General features: G+C 37.5%; 1 protein-coding gene across 1 annotated transcript in view; it reads right to left on the bottom strand.

The window, feature by feature from the left end:
• The window catches only part of MAP3K5 (mitogen-activated protein kinase kinase kinase 5), a 270,359-nt gene that overhangs the window by 139,979 nt on the left and 117,018 nt on the right, over nucleotides 1-13,362 (bottom strand). The window contains exons 4-6 of the mRNA XM_027850741.1: nucleotides 6,720-6,913; nucleotides 4,491-4,659; nucleotides 2,657-2,763 (exon numbers count right to left, since the gene is read on the bottom strand). Coding sequence (XP_027706542.1) covers nucleotides 2,657-2,763; nucleotides 4,491-4,659; nucleotides 6,720-6,913 — 470 coding nt within the window. The remainder of the gene's footprint in view (nucleotides 1-2,656; nucleotides 2,764-4,490; nucleotides 4,660-6,719; nucleotides 6,914-13,362) is intronic.

Raw genomic sequence — 13,362 nt, 5'->3', positions numbered from 1 at the left:
CGTCTGCAAGAGGCCTTTTTTATTCCTCTCAACTGCCTAAAGCCTTTTCATCAAAGGTTTCCTTATGTCTGCTTTGTATGTGTCTTGTAAGATATGCACACACACATAATATATATACCTATATACACATTCTAGTTTATATATTTACATACACACGTGTATATATGGTATGTGTACATGTAATACACATATATTCTATGTGCACACAGAATTGTATTATATGTACATAGTATATGTTATATAATATATATTCTATGTGTAACAAACACATGTATATTATAATACCCATATGTATAAAGATTATACACATGTGCATGTATTTAATATATCTACATTACATGTTATATGTATATTATTTCCTTCAGTTTCCTCATCTGCAAAATCAGCTGGAGAAAAAAATGGCAAGCCATTCCAGTAAAACCTCAAAGAAAGTAAAACTCCAAGAAAACCCCAAAAAGGGTAATGAAGAGTCAGACATGACTGAAAAATGACTAAACAACAACAAAATATAATTTATGTTTATGTGTGTATATGTCTCTCTACATATATGCATGAGTATATATGAATATGTATATGCATGTGTGTATGTGTGTATATATATGTGTGTGTATATATATAATGTTCCAGCATAGTGCCTGATACATAATAGCCATTTCATTCTTATTGAGTGACTGACATTTATGTCCATGTTATCTCTCGCAATATAACATAAGCTCTTTTGAGGGCAGGATACATTTCATTTTTCTCTGTCTCTTCCAGGACAGAGCACAGGGCATTGGAACAAAGCCAGTACTTATTTTGTGTTGAATGACTAAAGAGGAAAGTGAGACCTAGGCCTCAGGTGAAAAGCATGCTAGGCTTGAAATCACAAAGGCCTGGGTTCATATCTTGCCTGGGACACAACCCTATACCCTAAGTAAGGGTTTTCACACTTTCCAAGTTCAGTGAGTTCTTTTTCCTCCTGTTTAACCACACTCTTCCTTAAGCAAGTTCATCAATGTATTGAAAGAGTTCTCTCAATCTCTGAGTCATGAGCAATTTGTTTTGTTCTTGTTCAGTCATGTCAGTTGTGTCTGACTCTTCGTGACCCCATCTGGGGTTTTCTTGACAAAGATATTGGAGTGGTTTGTCATTTTCTTCTCCAGCTCATTTTACAGATGAGGAAACTGAGGCAAACAGGGTTAAGTGACTTGCCCAGGGTCACATAGCTAATAAGTGTCCGAGGCCAGGTTTGAACTCAGATGTTTCTGACTCCAAGTCTGGTGCTCTATCCGCTGAGCCACTTGCAATTTGTTATCAAACAGTAATTATGCAATGATGTATATAAAATTATGTAATTATGTAATTTTGTGTGGCTCTTTACTAGATTGCACATATGATATTTTTGGACTGGAATGGGTGGCAATGTAATAAAGATATAGTATTTCCATTATTCAGTATGATTTTAGGTCCTAAAGGTAGGTGATCTGACCTTTGCACTCAACAGTGAGAATTCAGAAGCCTGCTTTAAGTAACAACTACATTTACTCTTTCTTCAGAATTTACTTCAGAAGAAAGCAACTTTCAAACATTGATGAGGGACAAAAGATATTTCAGATTAAGTTTTTATGGACTTTGGCTTCCCCTTTGGAAAAATGAAAGTAATACAGTACATTCTATTTTTCTGCAATGATCTAGGTAATACCTGCCTGGAGGTAGCAGTACAAAATCAATCATCTTTGGATGTTCCTTGAAGTCTGATGCTTCTAAGTAAGGAAACATTAAATGGATGGATTGACAGCACAGGGATTGATTTCACTAGTAACATTAGGGAATTAAATGGTTGGTGAATGATAGGGAGCTAGGGATTTGGGGGTGAAAGGTATGCTATCTTTTTAGGGTCTTTTTCTTTCATTTTATCATTATCTTCTTCCCTGGAATGGAAATGATTCAGCCAGTTCTCCCACAGTGCAGATGATCAGTGACATAAACAACTGAAAACAAGACAGTTCACTCGCCATTCCTCTTCATGAAAGTGAGACAGGGTAGGGAGGAAAAAGGAATGCAGTGTGGAGGGCAGTGGGGAAATTCATCTCTCCAGGACCATTCCAGAAACAAAACAGAAAGTGGCATTAGCATATGTAGCAGAGCAGAGAGAAGGCTCCTGGGCTTATAATGAGCAGAAGGAGAGAAGGGAAAGTAGGTAATAGTGGTGCCAGTTAGAATCCATGAAAAAAATCCAAAATGTGAGTAATGAAGATTTGAGTTTAGTCAAGAGTGCTCAGAGCAGTACTTGTGTGAATATTACCAATATTATCAAGACCCAAGAGTGGGCAACCATCAGCCATCACTACTTCTGCTCAGTTTCAGAATGCAATTCTGGGAATAGCTGTGGGTAGCTTGTTTTCATTCATTAAAGATACTTTTGTAATTATATAATTTTAAAATATCAAACCGTATAAAATAAAGGAAGTAGAATTACAAGAACTGAGATCCAGAAAAGATAAGAAGGACTTCCCAATGCACGCCTGGGTGGTTTAATAATTTGTTCACTGATAACAGTATTAAATTCTACTAGGGAATGGTTTCTCTGCTGCAGTAAACATACTCCATGAACAGCCTGCAAGTTAAACAATAATGAACTCCTGAGTCTTAAGAGGAAAAATACTCTTCTTACCTGTTCAGTGCAAATGCATAATGGAACTTCACATGATGATGGGAGGCCAAATCAAAGGTTGGCAGCTTTTCTAAAGTTTCTACAAGCTTCACAATAGAATCATAGTCCTTTTAAGCAAGAAAACGATATAGAATTAAATTATTAAAGTAGTACAGTCCAACTATGAAAATGTTATTGGCAGACAGGAAAAAGATCTAATTCTGAGAATGGTATTATCAAGGGAAGTACTAAATAGTTGGTGAACTTTTAAAGAAATTGAAATCTAGAGAGATGTTACCCCCTAAAGAAATTTGCTTCTCTATAAAGAAACTCTATTGTGTAGCAAAGAATAAGAAGCATCTAAAAAGTTATACTTCTTGAATTAATAAAGAGTGCAGACAATTAATTATTTCTTTCCATGAACCTGGATTCATTGAATTCTTTCTCATATCAACTACCCACAGACTGGTAAATACCTTTTATCCCATGGTCTGAGGACTATTTAGTACCCAGGATTGATAGATTTCTGGTGTAACGACATGGATTCATCCCATGAATACTGTATTGTCTGAGTAACAATATTCTTCCTTAAGGCTTAGGGCTATCTATACATGTAATAGCTATATATGCTTCTATCTCTCTCTCTCTCTCCTCCCATTTCCTTCTCTCTCCCTATCGCTCTCTTCTCCCTTCCCTCACACTTGAAGTGGGGCCTGAGTTTGAAAGGTTGAGGCTACAAACAGGATTGACTTTTAGGGGTCTAAAGACTCACAACATGGAAACAAAGGCCCAAGTCTTAAATTGTTCTTCACAGGAATCATCACTTTAGAACTAGAAGGGACTTGAAAGGGAGTTTAGTTTAACCCTCTTATTTTATAAATTAGAAGAGAAATCCAGAGAGGTAGAAAGGTCATGCTCACACAAATAGTTAGTCCAAAAGCTGGTCTTTGAACTAAGGTCCTCTGACTTCAGAACCCACATTCATTCCGTGTTGCATTTGCTGTTACATTTCCTAATTTTTAATTTTCTTGTCATCGGTTAGTTGTGTCTGACTCTTTGTGAACTCATTTGGGGTTTTCTTGGCAAAGAAAACCTTTTCTTTTCATTTGCAAGCTCATTTGACAGATGAGGAAACTGAGGCAAACAGGGTTAAGTGACTTGCCCAGGGTGACACAGCTAGTAAGTGGCTGAGGCCAGATTTGAACTCAGGAAAAGGAGTCTTCCTGACTCCAGGCCCAGCACTCTATCCATTGTGCCACCTACTTGCCCATTGAATTTTAATACTAAATTAATAAATGTTAAAATAAAATGAATTACTATATTTTAATATGTTAATATATGTGTGTGTTTGTGTGTGTGTGTTATAAAAAATTTTTGAATAACTAACCAGTGGTTTCTCTTGGCTTGTTGCTAGTTGGCTCTGCTGCATAATTACTAGTTTCAAATACAGTAGGTTTAAAAGGCAATGATTTGCTATTTAAGTTAGCTGGCTATGAGATAATTTGAATAATTTTAAAAAACCAAGCCTTTTTATAGCCTTTAGTATAAATCTTCAATTTAACAAGTAGCAGCTGTGTGTCCAGAGAATTGGAATAGAGTAGCTGGATTATACTGAAATTCCTTTTTTTTTTTCTTTTTTGCTGTTTCTGCTCTTTCACAAAAAGTAAGACTGTTGCTATGCAGGGACTTCATAATCAGCAATGTTTTTCATATACAAGGCAAGCTCCACCATTAGGAGAGAAAACAGGGAAGCAAATAAGAAAGAAAATGAAGGCAGATAACAAGAAGTAACCATCACTTAGTTATCCCTGGAATTTCTGACTAACCAACATGTTTCACCTCAGTGTATTCTTACCTGAATATCTCTGTAGGACAGGAGCAGATTTATGACAATATCTGCTGACAAGACTTCAATATTATCCACCCGCTGTCGGATTCTTTCCAGCTCAGCTGCCAATTCTTTACCGGTGTAGAGGTTACGGGCTTTCCTGATATCACTGAGTATGGATTCCCGGAAATACTGGCTAAAAGGAAAACATAAATTCCAACAAGTTTTCACTTCACTTCTTCAAGAATCGTCATTAAAAAGTGCTAATTAAGGAAAGGAAGCAAAGTTCTCAAAAAATATGGCTTTCAAATTATTAAGAAACACAAAGGGATGCCTCATTTTGTCTGACATCTGTCATCCTGGAAAATGAGATATTATACATAAGTGAGTTTTTCAGATAACTGTCAAAACTTTTAATTTTAACCATTTGGGATAAATGTGTTTCTAAAATAGATTATATATTTTTCTGCCTTCTTAAACAGGGCCTGCAGAACAAAATGTAACCTTGATGATACCAGTTCACAATTAGGAAGAATGAGTACTATACTATGGAGTAGCGATGTACTCAGGCCACTGAAGCGATAATGTGCTTTTAAAATTCTTGCCTCTTCTTTGAATTACATTTGTCTGGCCAACATTCATTTAAGATCACAGCATTTAACAGTCAGAAGAAACCTTAGAGACTAACTGTTTCAACCCCTTAATTTTATAGTTTAAAAATTTGAATCCTAGAGAGCTGAAGTTACCTGTCCAAGGTCATTTGGATAGTTGGTAGCAAGGCCAGAGAATCCAAGTCTAAGCCTCCTTTAGTCTATCTAACTGGGTGATGGTGATAGTTATCAACTGCGGTAACTGATACATCTCTTAGGCACACCACAGTTTATCGAGCACATCAAAAATACACTATTTCATTTGATCCTCATCAAAACCCTTAGCAGTAGAAAGGGCAGACATGGTCAACATAATTCTATCAAAGAAAGAAACTCTGGCTCAGAGAAACTGGCTTGGTTAAGGGCCAAGTTCTTGGCAATGGAATCAGGAGTGGATAAAGAGTCACGTTTGGAGTCAGGAAAACCTGAGTACAAATCTGGCCTTAGATACTACTAGTTGCATGACCCTGGGCAAGTCACTTGACTTTTGTCTGCCTCAGTTTCCTCATCTGTAAAAATGGGGATGATAATGGCACCCCCCTTCCTGAATGGTTGTGATGGTAAGATGAGATATTTACAAAGTATTCCATATACCTTAAAGCACTGTATAAATGCTAGCTATTATTAGTATTTCAGAATTCTTTCCATAACAGAATGGTTGTGATGATAAAATGAGATACTTGCCATATACCTTAAAGCACTATATATATGCTAGCTATTATTAGTATTCCAGAGTTCTTTCCATAACAGCATGCTTATAATAGATTACAGTTCTCTTCTAATCAATTATGGCAGCCTTGCAATCAGTCTTATTAGAATTGTACCTAACTAAACAGATTCTGACCAAGGGTCTGAGAGGCAGATCTCTTATGAATAAAACACAAGATATTTAATGTATGGACTTTGTGACGTCCATTTTTGGCCACTAAGAGGCCATTTCCATTTACTTCCTTGTTTTTCATTGTGTTATGGATAACTGAGGGTATCAGATAAGTGATCTACATGTAAATGAAGTTATTGTACATATGTATTTTCACTAAACTTTATTTCATGGTGATGTAGTCTACTTAGACAAGAACTTGGAGGAGGGGAAGAAAGGGAGAGAGGGAGAAAGGGGAAAGGAAACATTTGAACAGAACACCCATTTATCTGAATGGATAATAAATCTGTAAATGCAGCTTTTGATCTAAAAAGAATTTTTACTAAATCCTTTTCTTATCCTTATGTAGATTATTCAAAGTAGTTAGAATAATTAGAATTATAATAATTACTTGTATTGGTGTATTTTTAAGAGGCTTCAGATCCCTTGGTCCTGCTGAGTAAAAAATCGTCTTCCTCCTCCTCCTCCTCATTGCTTTAGGCCACTCAGGTCCAATCTACTCATTCCGGACAGGGTTAGCTGCCTGGGATTATCAGGTGTGCAATACTACCTCTGGGAACAAGCTCAAACGTTGTCCCAAAGGTGATATTAAGGCAGCTGGAGCCCTGGACCCTTTCATGCTATCACCAAACCCTAGAGTCAGATCAATGGAGTGTGGGCTCTGTCTTTTGGCACCTCAAGACTCTGGATGAGACTGATTGTTACATATGTCATCAGAAATTTTACCTTGAACTAGCTTGTGCCACCTTCAAAAGTTGAATAAAACGATCCACTAAAGGCAAGCAGATAGGTCCAAGAAGTAGTTCAAAATTAGGCTGCATTAGCTCTGTTAATCCCTTCATAAAGCTGCTATCACAGCAGTAGACTTTGTTATGGGGGGTGATCATGTATGGAACAAACGTGTAGTTCCCAGTACACATCTGTGGAGAAACAAAGCATCAACATCAACGCAGGGTTAACAGGCATATAGGCTCAACGACGGTTGCATATTGGCTTTTAAAACTTTCTACTTGCTAAGAGAGTGAAAAAAAGTTATTGAGATCTCTTTCATCTCCAGATCTTTCTGTAAACTTTACCACTGGCATCTTATCAATCACAATAGCTCTATTCAAAGATGGAAATTGCTTAAGTAGAAACTGCTAAAACCACCTTCACCTCAAAACCTTCCATATATCTTTTAAAGGGGATTCTTTTTTAGCTATGGGTTGGACTCTGTTGAGACAGCTCTCCTTTCTCAAATTTTCCTAAAGCACTTAATCTGCATATCTCCTTTGCCCCATCATTCACTACCTAGTATTAAACTTATCTACATGTGTGTTATACCCTCTCCTTTCTACCACCATACCTTGTAAAATATAAGCTTCTTTGTATTCCCCAGCACCTAGCATAATGCCTTTCAACATGGCAGACACTTAATAAATGTTTGTCAATATGTCAATGAAAACCTTAGTTTCTCTTGGTTTCCATCAAAAACAAAATTCTATTTAATTTGCTTAGTTTGATTTAAAGAATTATGAATCATCACAACTTATGTAAGAGTATGGAACAAATCCTAGTAACTAGATAATTACTGAGTACTTACTGTGTGCAAAGCACTGTCCTATGCATGGTAGAAACTAAAAAGAAATATAATAAGATGTGGTTCCTGCCCTTAAGGGAGTTACAATATAATTGGAGAAAAAGAGTCAAACATGTGAACAGTTAAACGGTAATAGAAGAGTTAAATAAGAAAAACTAATACAGCATGATAGCTGCTAAAAGGCAAGACATGACTCTCAAATAATTGGAATGAACAGCAAATGTTTTGAATTCAAAGGAGTGAGTTTGTTGTGGGATGAAAAATTATGAGGAAACCTTCACAGAAGGGGGAACTTGAACTCTGTTCTGTAGGAACTCTTGAGTAGCTATTAAAGGTTTCTGGGTAGTGAAAAAATATTTTCACAATGGTATTTTCCAAAACTCAGCACTGGCAATGGTGTACAGGATAGATTATAATGGGGAATATAAATGAAGTTATTGTACATATGTATTTTCACTAAACTTTATTTCATGGTGATATAGTCTCCCCCCTTCCCTTCCAAGTTCTTGTCAAAGTAGACTACTTCACTTTATGTTGGTCTGGATATGTTAGGTAAATTCCTGGTATCCTATTTTCAGTCTCTCTGCAATAGCTCTGCTTCAAGTGCATACCATGACAAATCATTGGTACAAGTCAGTTTCTAAATCACAGCTCCTAGAGAAATGCATTAGCACTGAACAAGAACAATGACCTAGACTTTCCCTTTCCCTTCTCACATTAGCACAGTTGTTCTCTAAATCAGCCCTTCCGTACGAGGTCACCACAACAGTCACACTTCATGTAGGAAATTATCTTTTCTGAGGCTCTGCCAGAAAATGACTTTAGAATGACAGAATCTTTATGCAAGCCAGATGCACTATACTGTCAAGAAAAGGAGAAGTACCAGGCTGCTTTGGTTAGACAGATAGGTTTAAATGACTTTGATCTTAGATACATTGAGGTATCTTTCAAAGTCAGGACAAAAAGCATACAGACTGAATTCCAATTAAAAGTGTTAGAAGTCCTTCAAGACGGTGTGATTCAATTGGTAAACTGCTTCAATAAAACTGTTCTTTTCTATGATTTATTCATCCTTCCTGGAACAAGGATCAGAACACTAACCTAAAGGAGGGAAAATAAACAGGTTCTGCTTTAAACCGGGCTTTTCAAATCTAATTCCACGTGACTCCCTCCTGATCTTGATCCCCAAAGCATTTGCTAGATCTGAGGAAAAGACAAGCACATCAAATAGCCTGCTTTTCTCAATTAGCAGTTTTCTATAGCTGAACTATGAAAGAAAAAGGGCACCCTGATACTTTAGGGTTCAATATACAACATTACTTGAAATTACGAAGTATAAGGTAACATCAGTGCTATTTACATAAATCAGACAAAGACATATGAATGTAAATCCTATATTAAATGATTAAAAGCTGTTTTAGAATATTATTTCTCTGCTGGATATATATATATATATATATATATATATATATATATCACATCAAAATTAGAAGCTGCCAACCATAAGTATTTAAACTCTACAAATGCATTAAAAATAATACATTTGGACTAACAGAAAAGCATGCATTTTGGATATAACTGGTTCAGTTCCAAAAAGTATGAAGAAAAATTAAATTAATTAAACTAATACTATTGTGTGCCTACTATGTGCAAAGCATTGAGCAAGGCACTAAATAAAACATGAATAAGACAATGTTCCTGTCCTTAAGAGATTTAAAAACTTGTGGAATTCATGCAGACATTTTCTCCTTGGTCTCATGAAATATAGAACTAGGGAGTGACTAGAAGTTACAAAGAGTTAGATTTTGGCCCCACATGTGGAAAGACTTCCTGGCCATAGAGCTAACCAGAAATGAAAGGGGAAGGTGGTCATAAAAGAGTGAGTTCCTCATTAACGAAGGTCTTCAAGCAGAAGTTCTATACCCACTTGTTGGAGATGTAGATGAGGGGATTCGTGATTCAGGAAGGAGTTGGATTAGATCACCTTTGAAGTGTCTTTAGCATGCGTGAGAGTGTGTGTGTGTGTGTGTGTTACCTGGGGTGGAGGGAGGCTAGGAGGGAAACATTAACACTGGAAGAAAAATGCATGTTTTACCAAGAATAATGTGAAAATATATTAGACAGACACAAATAAAATAACACAAGAATTCAAACAAAAGTAAAACCAAATTAATATAAAAACCACTGGTCCATCCAAACTTTCATTTTCATACTCCAAAAAAACACATTAAATAGGCATGGGGCAGGAAGGCTACTAAGGTCCTTGCAAGCATAGAGAGACAAATACAGTGCCTAGTATTCCATAATAATATGATAGACTTAGTAAGTTCACTTGTATCTTCCCCTCCCTCTCCACCTTTTTTGGCTAGGATTTATGATTTTATCAGGGTAATTAGGTTCCCATAAGGAATCACTTTCTCACAATGCAGATCAGAAACTATTCTGCCAGTTATAATCTCAAAAAGTTGCCAAGGTCAAAAAGAGATAAGTTAGAAAATTATTCAACATTTATATGCACTTCCTATCTCATTCTCCAAAGTGCCTCTTCCACACTTTTCCTTTCTCTTTCATCTGCCAACTCTTATACTAGATGACCCAGCCTCATTCATTAAGAAGACAGTTCTTCTGATAGGAGTTCCTTCTTCTGCCCTCCTTCACCTCTCAAAATATCTCAATGTTATTACCTATTCTCTTTGACTTTCTTCTTTCTCATAGGAAGAGATATTTTGGTCAAAGCTGATCCTTTTCTACCTATGCCCCAGATCATACCTCCTCACACTTCCCCCTCAGGACACTGTTCCATTAGTCATACTCTCTTCTCTCACTCATCTTCAATCTCTCTTTCTACAATGGGTCCTTCCTATCTGCCTATAAACATGCTCAGGTCTTCCTGACTCTAAAAAAATGCCTTGCCTTAACCCTCCTACTCTTCTTGTTCAGGTTCTGTTACTTTCCTTCCTTTCATGGCCAAATTTCTAGAAAAAGTAGTACATGCCTGATGCTTCTGCCTCCTAACCATGCACTCTATGTACTCAACCCCTTAGAATCATTTTTTCCATCACCACTGCTCTACAAATACTGATCTCAAATGTCATCAATGACTTCTTAATGGCCAAATCAAGTGGCCTCCTTTCAGTCTTCAATGTCCTTGAACTCTCTCTAGCATTCAACATCTACCACTTCATCCTCCTAGCAACTCTCATCTCTCTTCATTTTTCAAAACACCCCATTGTTCTCTTCCTACCTCTCTAACTATTACTTCTTTATATCCTTTGTTGTTCCACATCATACCCTCAAAGGTCCTATCTTTAATTTTCTTGTGTTCCTTTTCTATACCATCTCCCTTGGCAAACATTCATACACAGATTCAATTACCACATCTAAGAAGATGACTTCAGAGGGCGGAGCCAAGATAGCAGACGGAAAGCACTGACTTGCTTGAGCTCTCCCCCAACCCTTCCAAATACCTATAAAAATGGCTCTAAACAAATTCTAAAGCAGCAGAACCCATAAAAAGACAGTGAAACAAATTTCCAGCCAAAGACAGCCTGGATGGTTGATCAGAAAGGTATATTGTGCTGGGCGGGGAGAGGAGCGCAGTTCGGCGTGGGCGCGTAGGCCACAGCGAACCTGGAGCAGGCCTCAGAGGATTGAATCGCGGGCAGCTGTGGCGGTTTCCAGACTTCTCAACCCATGACCACCAAAGACAACTTAGAAGGTCAGTGGGAAAAGTCTGTGACTGCGGTGAGAGAAGGAGCTAGGTCTCAGCTGCCCCTGGGGCCGCGGCTGTTTCCTGAGCTTCTGGCCCACAGACTGAGGGGGAATTAAGTAGATGATCAGAGGGGGATTGCAGGGATCTCTTTGCCAGTGCTGAGGCAGGAATCTCTTGCTTTACCGGTGCTTGGATCTGGGTTGCAGTTCTGAGCGGCGGTCCTGGGGCGAGGAGGAATGCTGGTGTGGTGAAGCTTGTAGAGGTGGTGGAGAGGAAACACCTCACCCCTTATCATAGCATCTTGGAAGAACTGAAAATTTTCAGGTCCCTAGAAGTATCTCTGAAAACAGCTGTACAAACCCCCGAAGCTTGGGACAGTACATTCTCCACATTGGAAGCAGACTTTTACCTTAACAAAGAGTTTAAAACTCAAGTAATTGGCCAGGATCATGAGTAAGTAGCGCAAAAAGAGTCAGACTATATTATCTTACTTTGGTGACAAAGAAGATCAAAACATACAACCAAAAGAAGACAACAAAGCCAAAGCTCCTACCTCCAGAGCCTCCAAGAAGAATATGAATCAGTCCCAGGCCTTGGAAGAGGTCAAAAGGGATTGTGAGAAGCAAGTAAGAGAAGTAGAGGAAAAACTGGGAAGAGAAATAAGAGTGATGCAAGAAAATCATGAAAAACTAGTCAACAGCTTGCTAAAGGAGACCCAAAAAAATACTGAAGAAAATAACACCTTAAAAAATAGCCTAACCCAAATGGCTAAAGAGGTCCAAAAAGCCAATGAGGAGAAGAATGCCCTAAAAAGCAAAATTGGCCAAATGGAAAAGGAAGTCCAAAAGATTACTGAAGAAAATACTCCCTTAAAAATGAGAATAGAGCAATTGGAAGCTAGTGACTTTATGAGAAATCAAGACACTGTAAAACAAATCCAAAAGAATGAAAAATTAGAAAACAATGTGAAATATCTCATTGGAAAAACAACAGACCTGGAGAACAGATCCAGGAGAGAGAATTTAAAAATTATTGGACTATCTGAGAGCCATGATCAAAAAAAGAGCCTAGACATCATCTTTCAAAAAATGATCCAGGAAAACTGCCCTGATATTTTAGAACCAGAGGGCAAAATAGAAATTGAAAGAATCCACCAATCACCTCCTGAAAGAGATCCCCAGAAGAAAACTCCTAGGAATATTGTAGCCAAATGCCAGAGTTCCCAGGTTAAGGAGAAAATATTACAAGAAGCCAGAAAGAAACAATTCAAGTATTATGGAAACACAATCAGGATAACACAAGATTTAGCTGCTTCTACATTAAGGAACCGCAGGGCATGGAATATAATATTCTGGAGGGCAAAGGAGATAAGATTACAACCAAGAATCACCTACCCAGCAAAATTAAGTGTAATCCTTCAGGGGAAAAAATGGTCATTCAGTGAAATAGAGGACTTTCAAGCATTCTTGATGAGAAGACCAGAGCTGAATAGAAAATTTGATTTTCATATACAAGACTCAAGTGGAACATGAAGAGGTAAACAGGAAAGAGAAAATCATAAAAGACTTATTATGGTTGAACTGTTTACATTCCTGCATGGAAAGATGATATTTGTAACTCATGAGACCTTTGTCAGTATTAGGGTAGCTGGAAGGGAAAAAATTATATGTATGTATATATAGACACAGATAGATAGATAGATAGATAGATAGATAGAGGGTACAGGGTGAGTTGAAAATGAAGGGGTCATATCTAGAGAATAAAATTAAGGGATGAGAGAGGATTATACTAGGAGAAGGAGAAAGGGAGAGGTAGAACGGGGTAAATTATCTCACAAAAAAAACAGAAAAGAAAAGGCTCTTATAGTGGAGGGGAAATGGGGGAAGGTGAGAGGGAATGAGTGAATCTTATTCTCATAGAATTTGACTTAAGGAGGGAATAACATACACACTCAACTGGGTATGGAAATGTCTTACCCTATAGGAAAATAGGGGACAAGAGAGTAGAGGGATGACAGAGAGGAGGGCAGATTAGGAAGAAGGTGATCAGAAACAAGTACTGCTGAGGAGGGTCAAGGT

The sequence above is a fragment of the Vombatus ursinus genome, unplaced genomic scaffold, assembly GCF_900497805.2.
Source record: "Vombatus ursinus unplaced genomic scaffold, bare-nosed wombat genome assembly UNPS02009132.1, whole genome shotgun sequence".
In the NCBI taxonomy this organism is placed as follows: domain Eukaryota; kingdom Metazoa; phylum Chordata; class Mammalia; order Diprotodontia; family Vombatidae; genus Vombatus; species Vombatus ursinus.
This window is presented reverse-complemented; position numbering and strand designations above follow the sequence as displayed.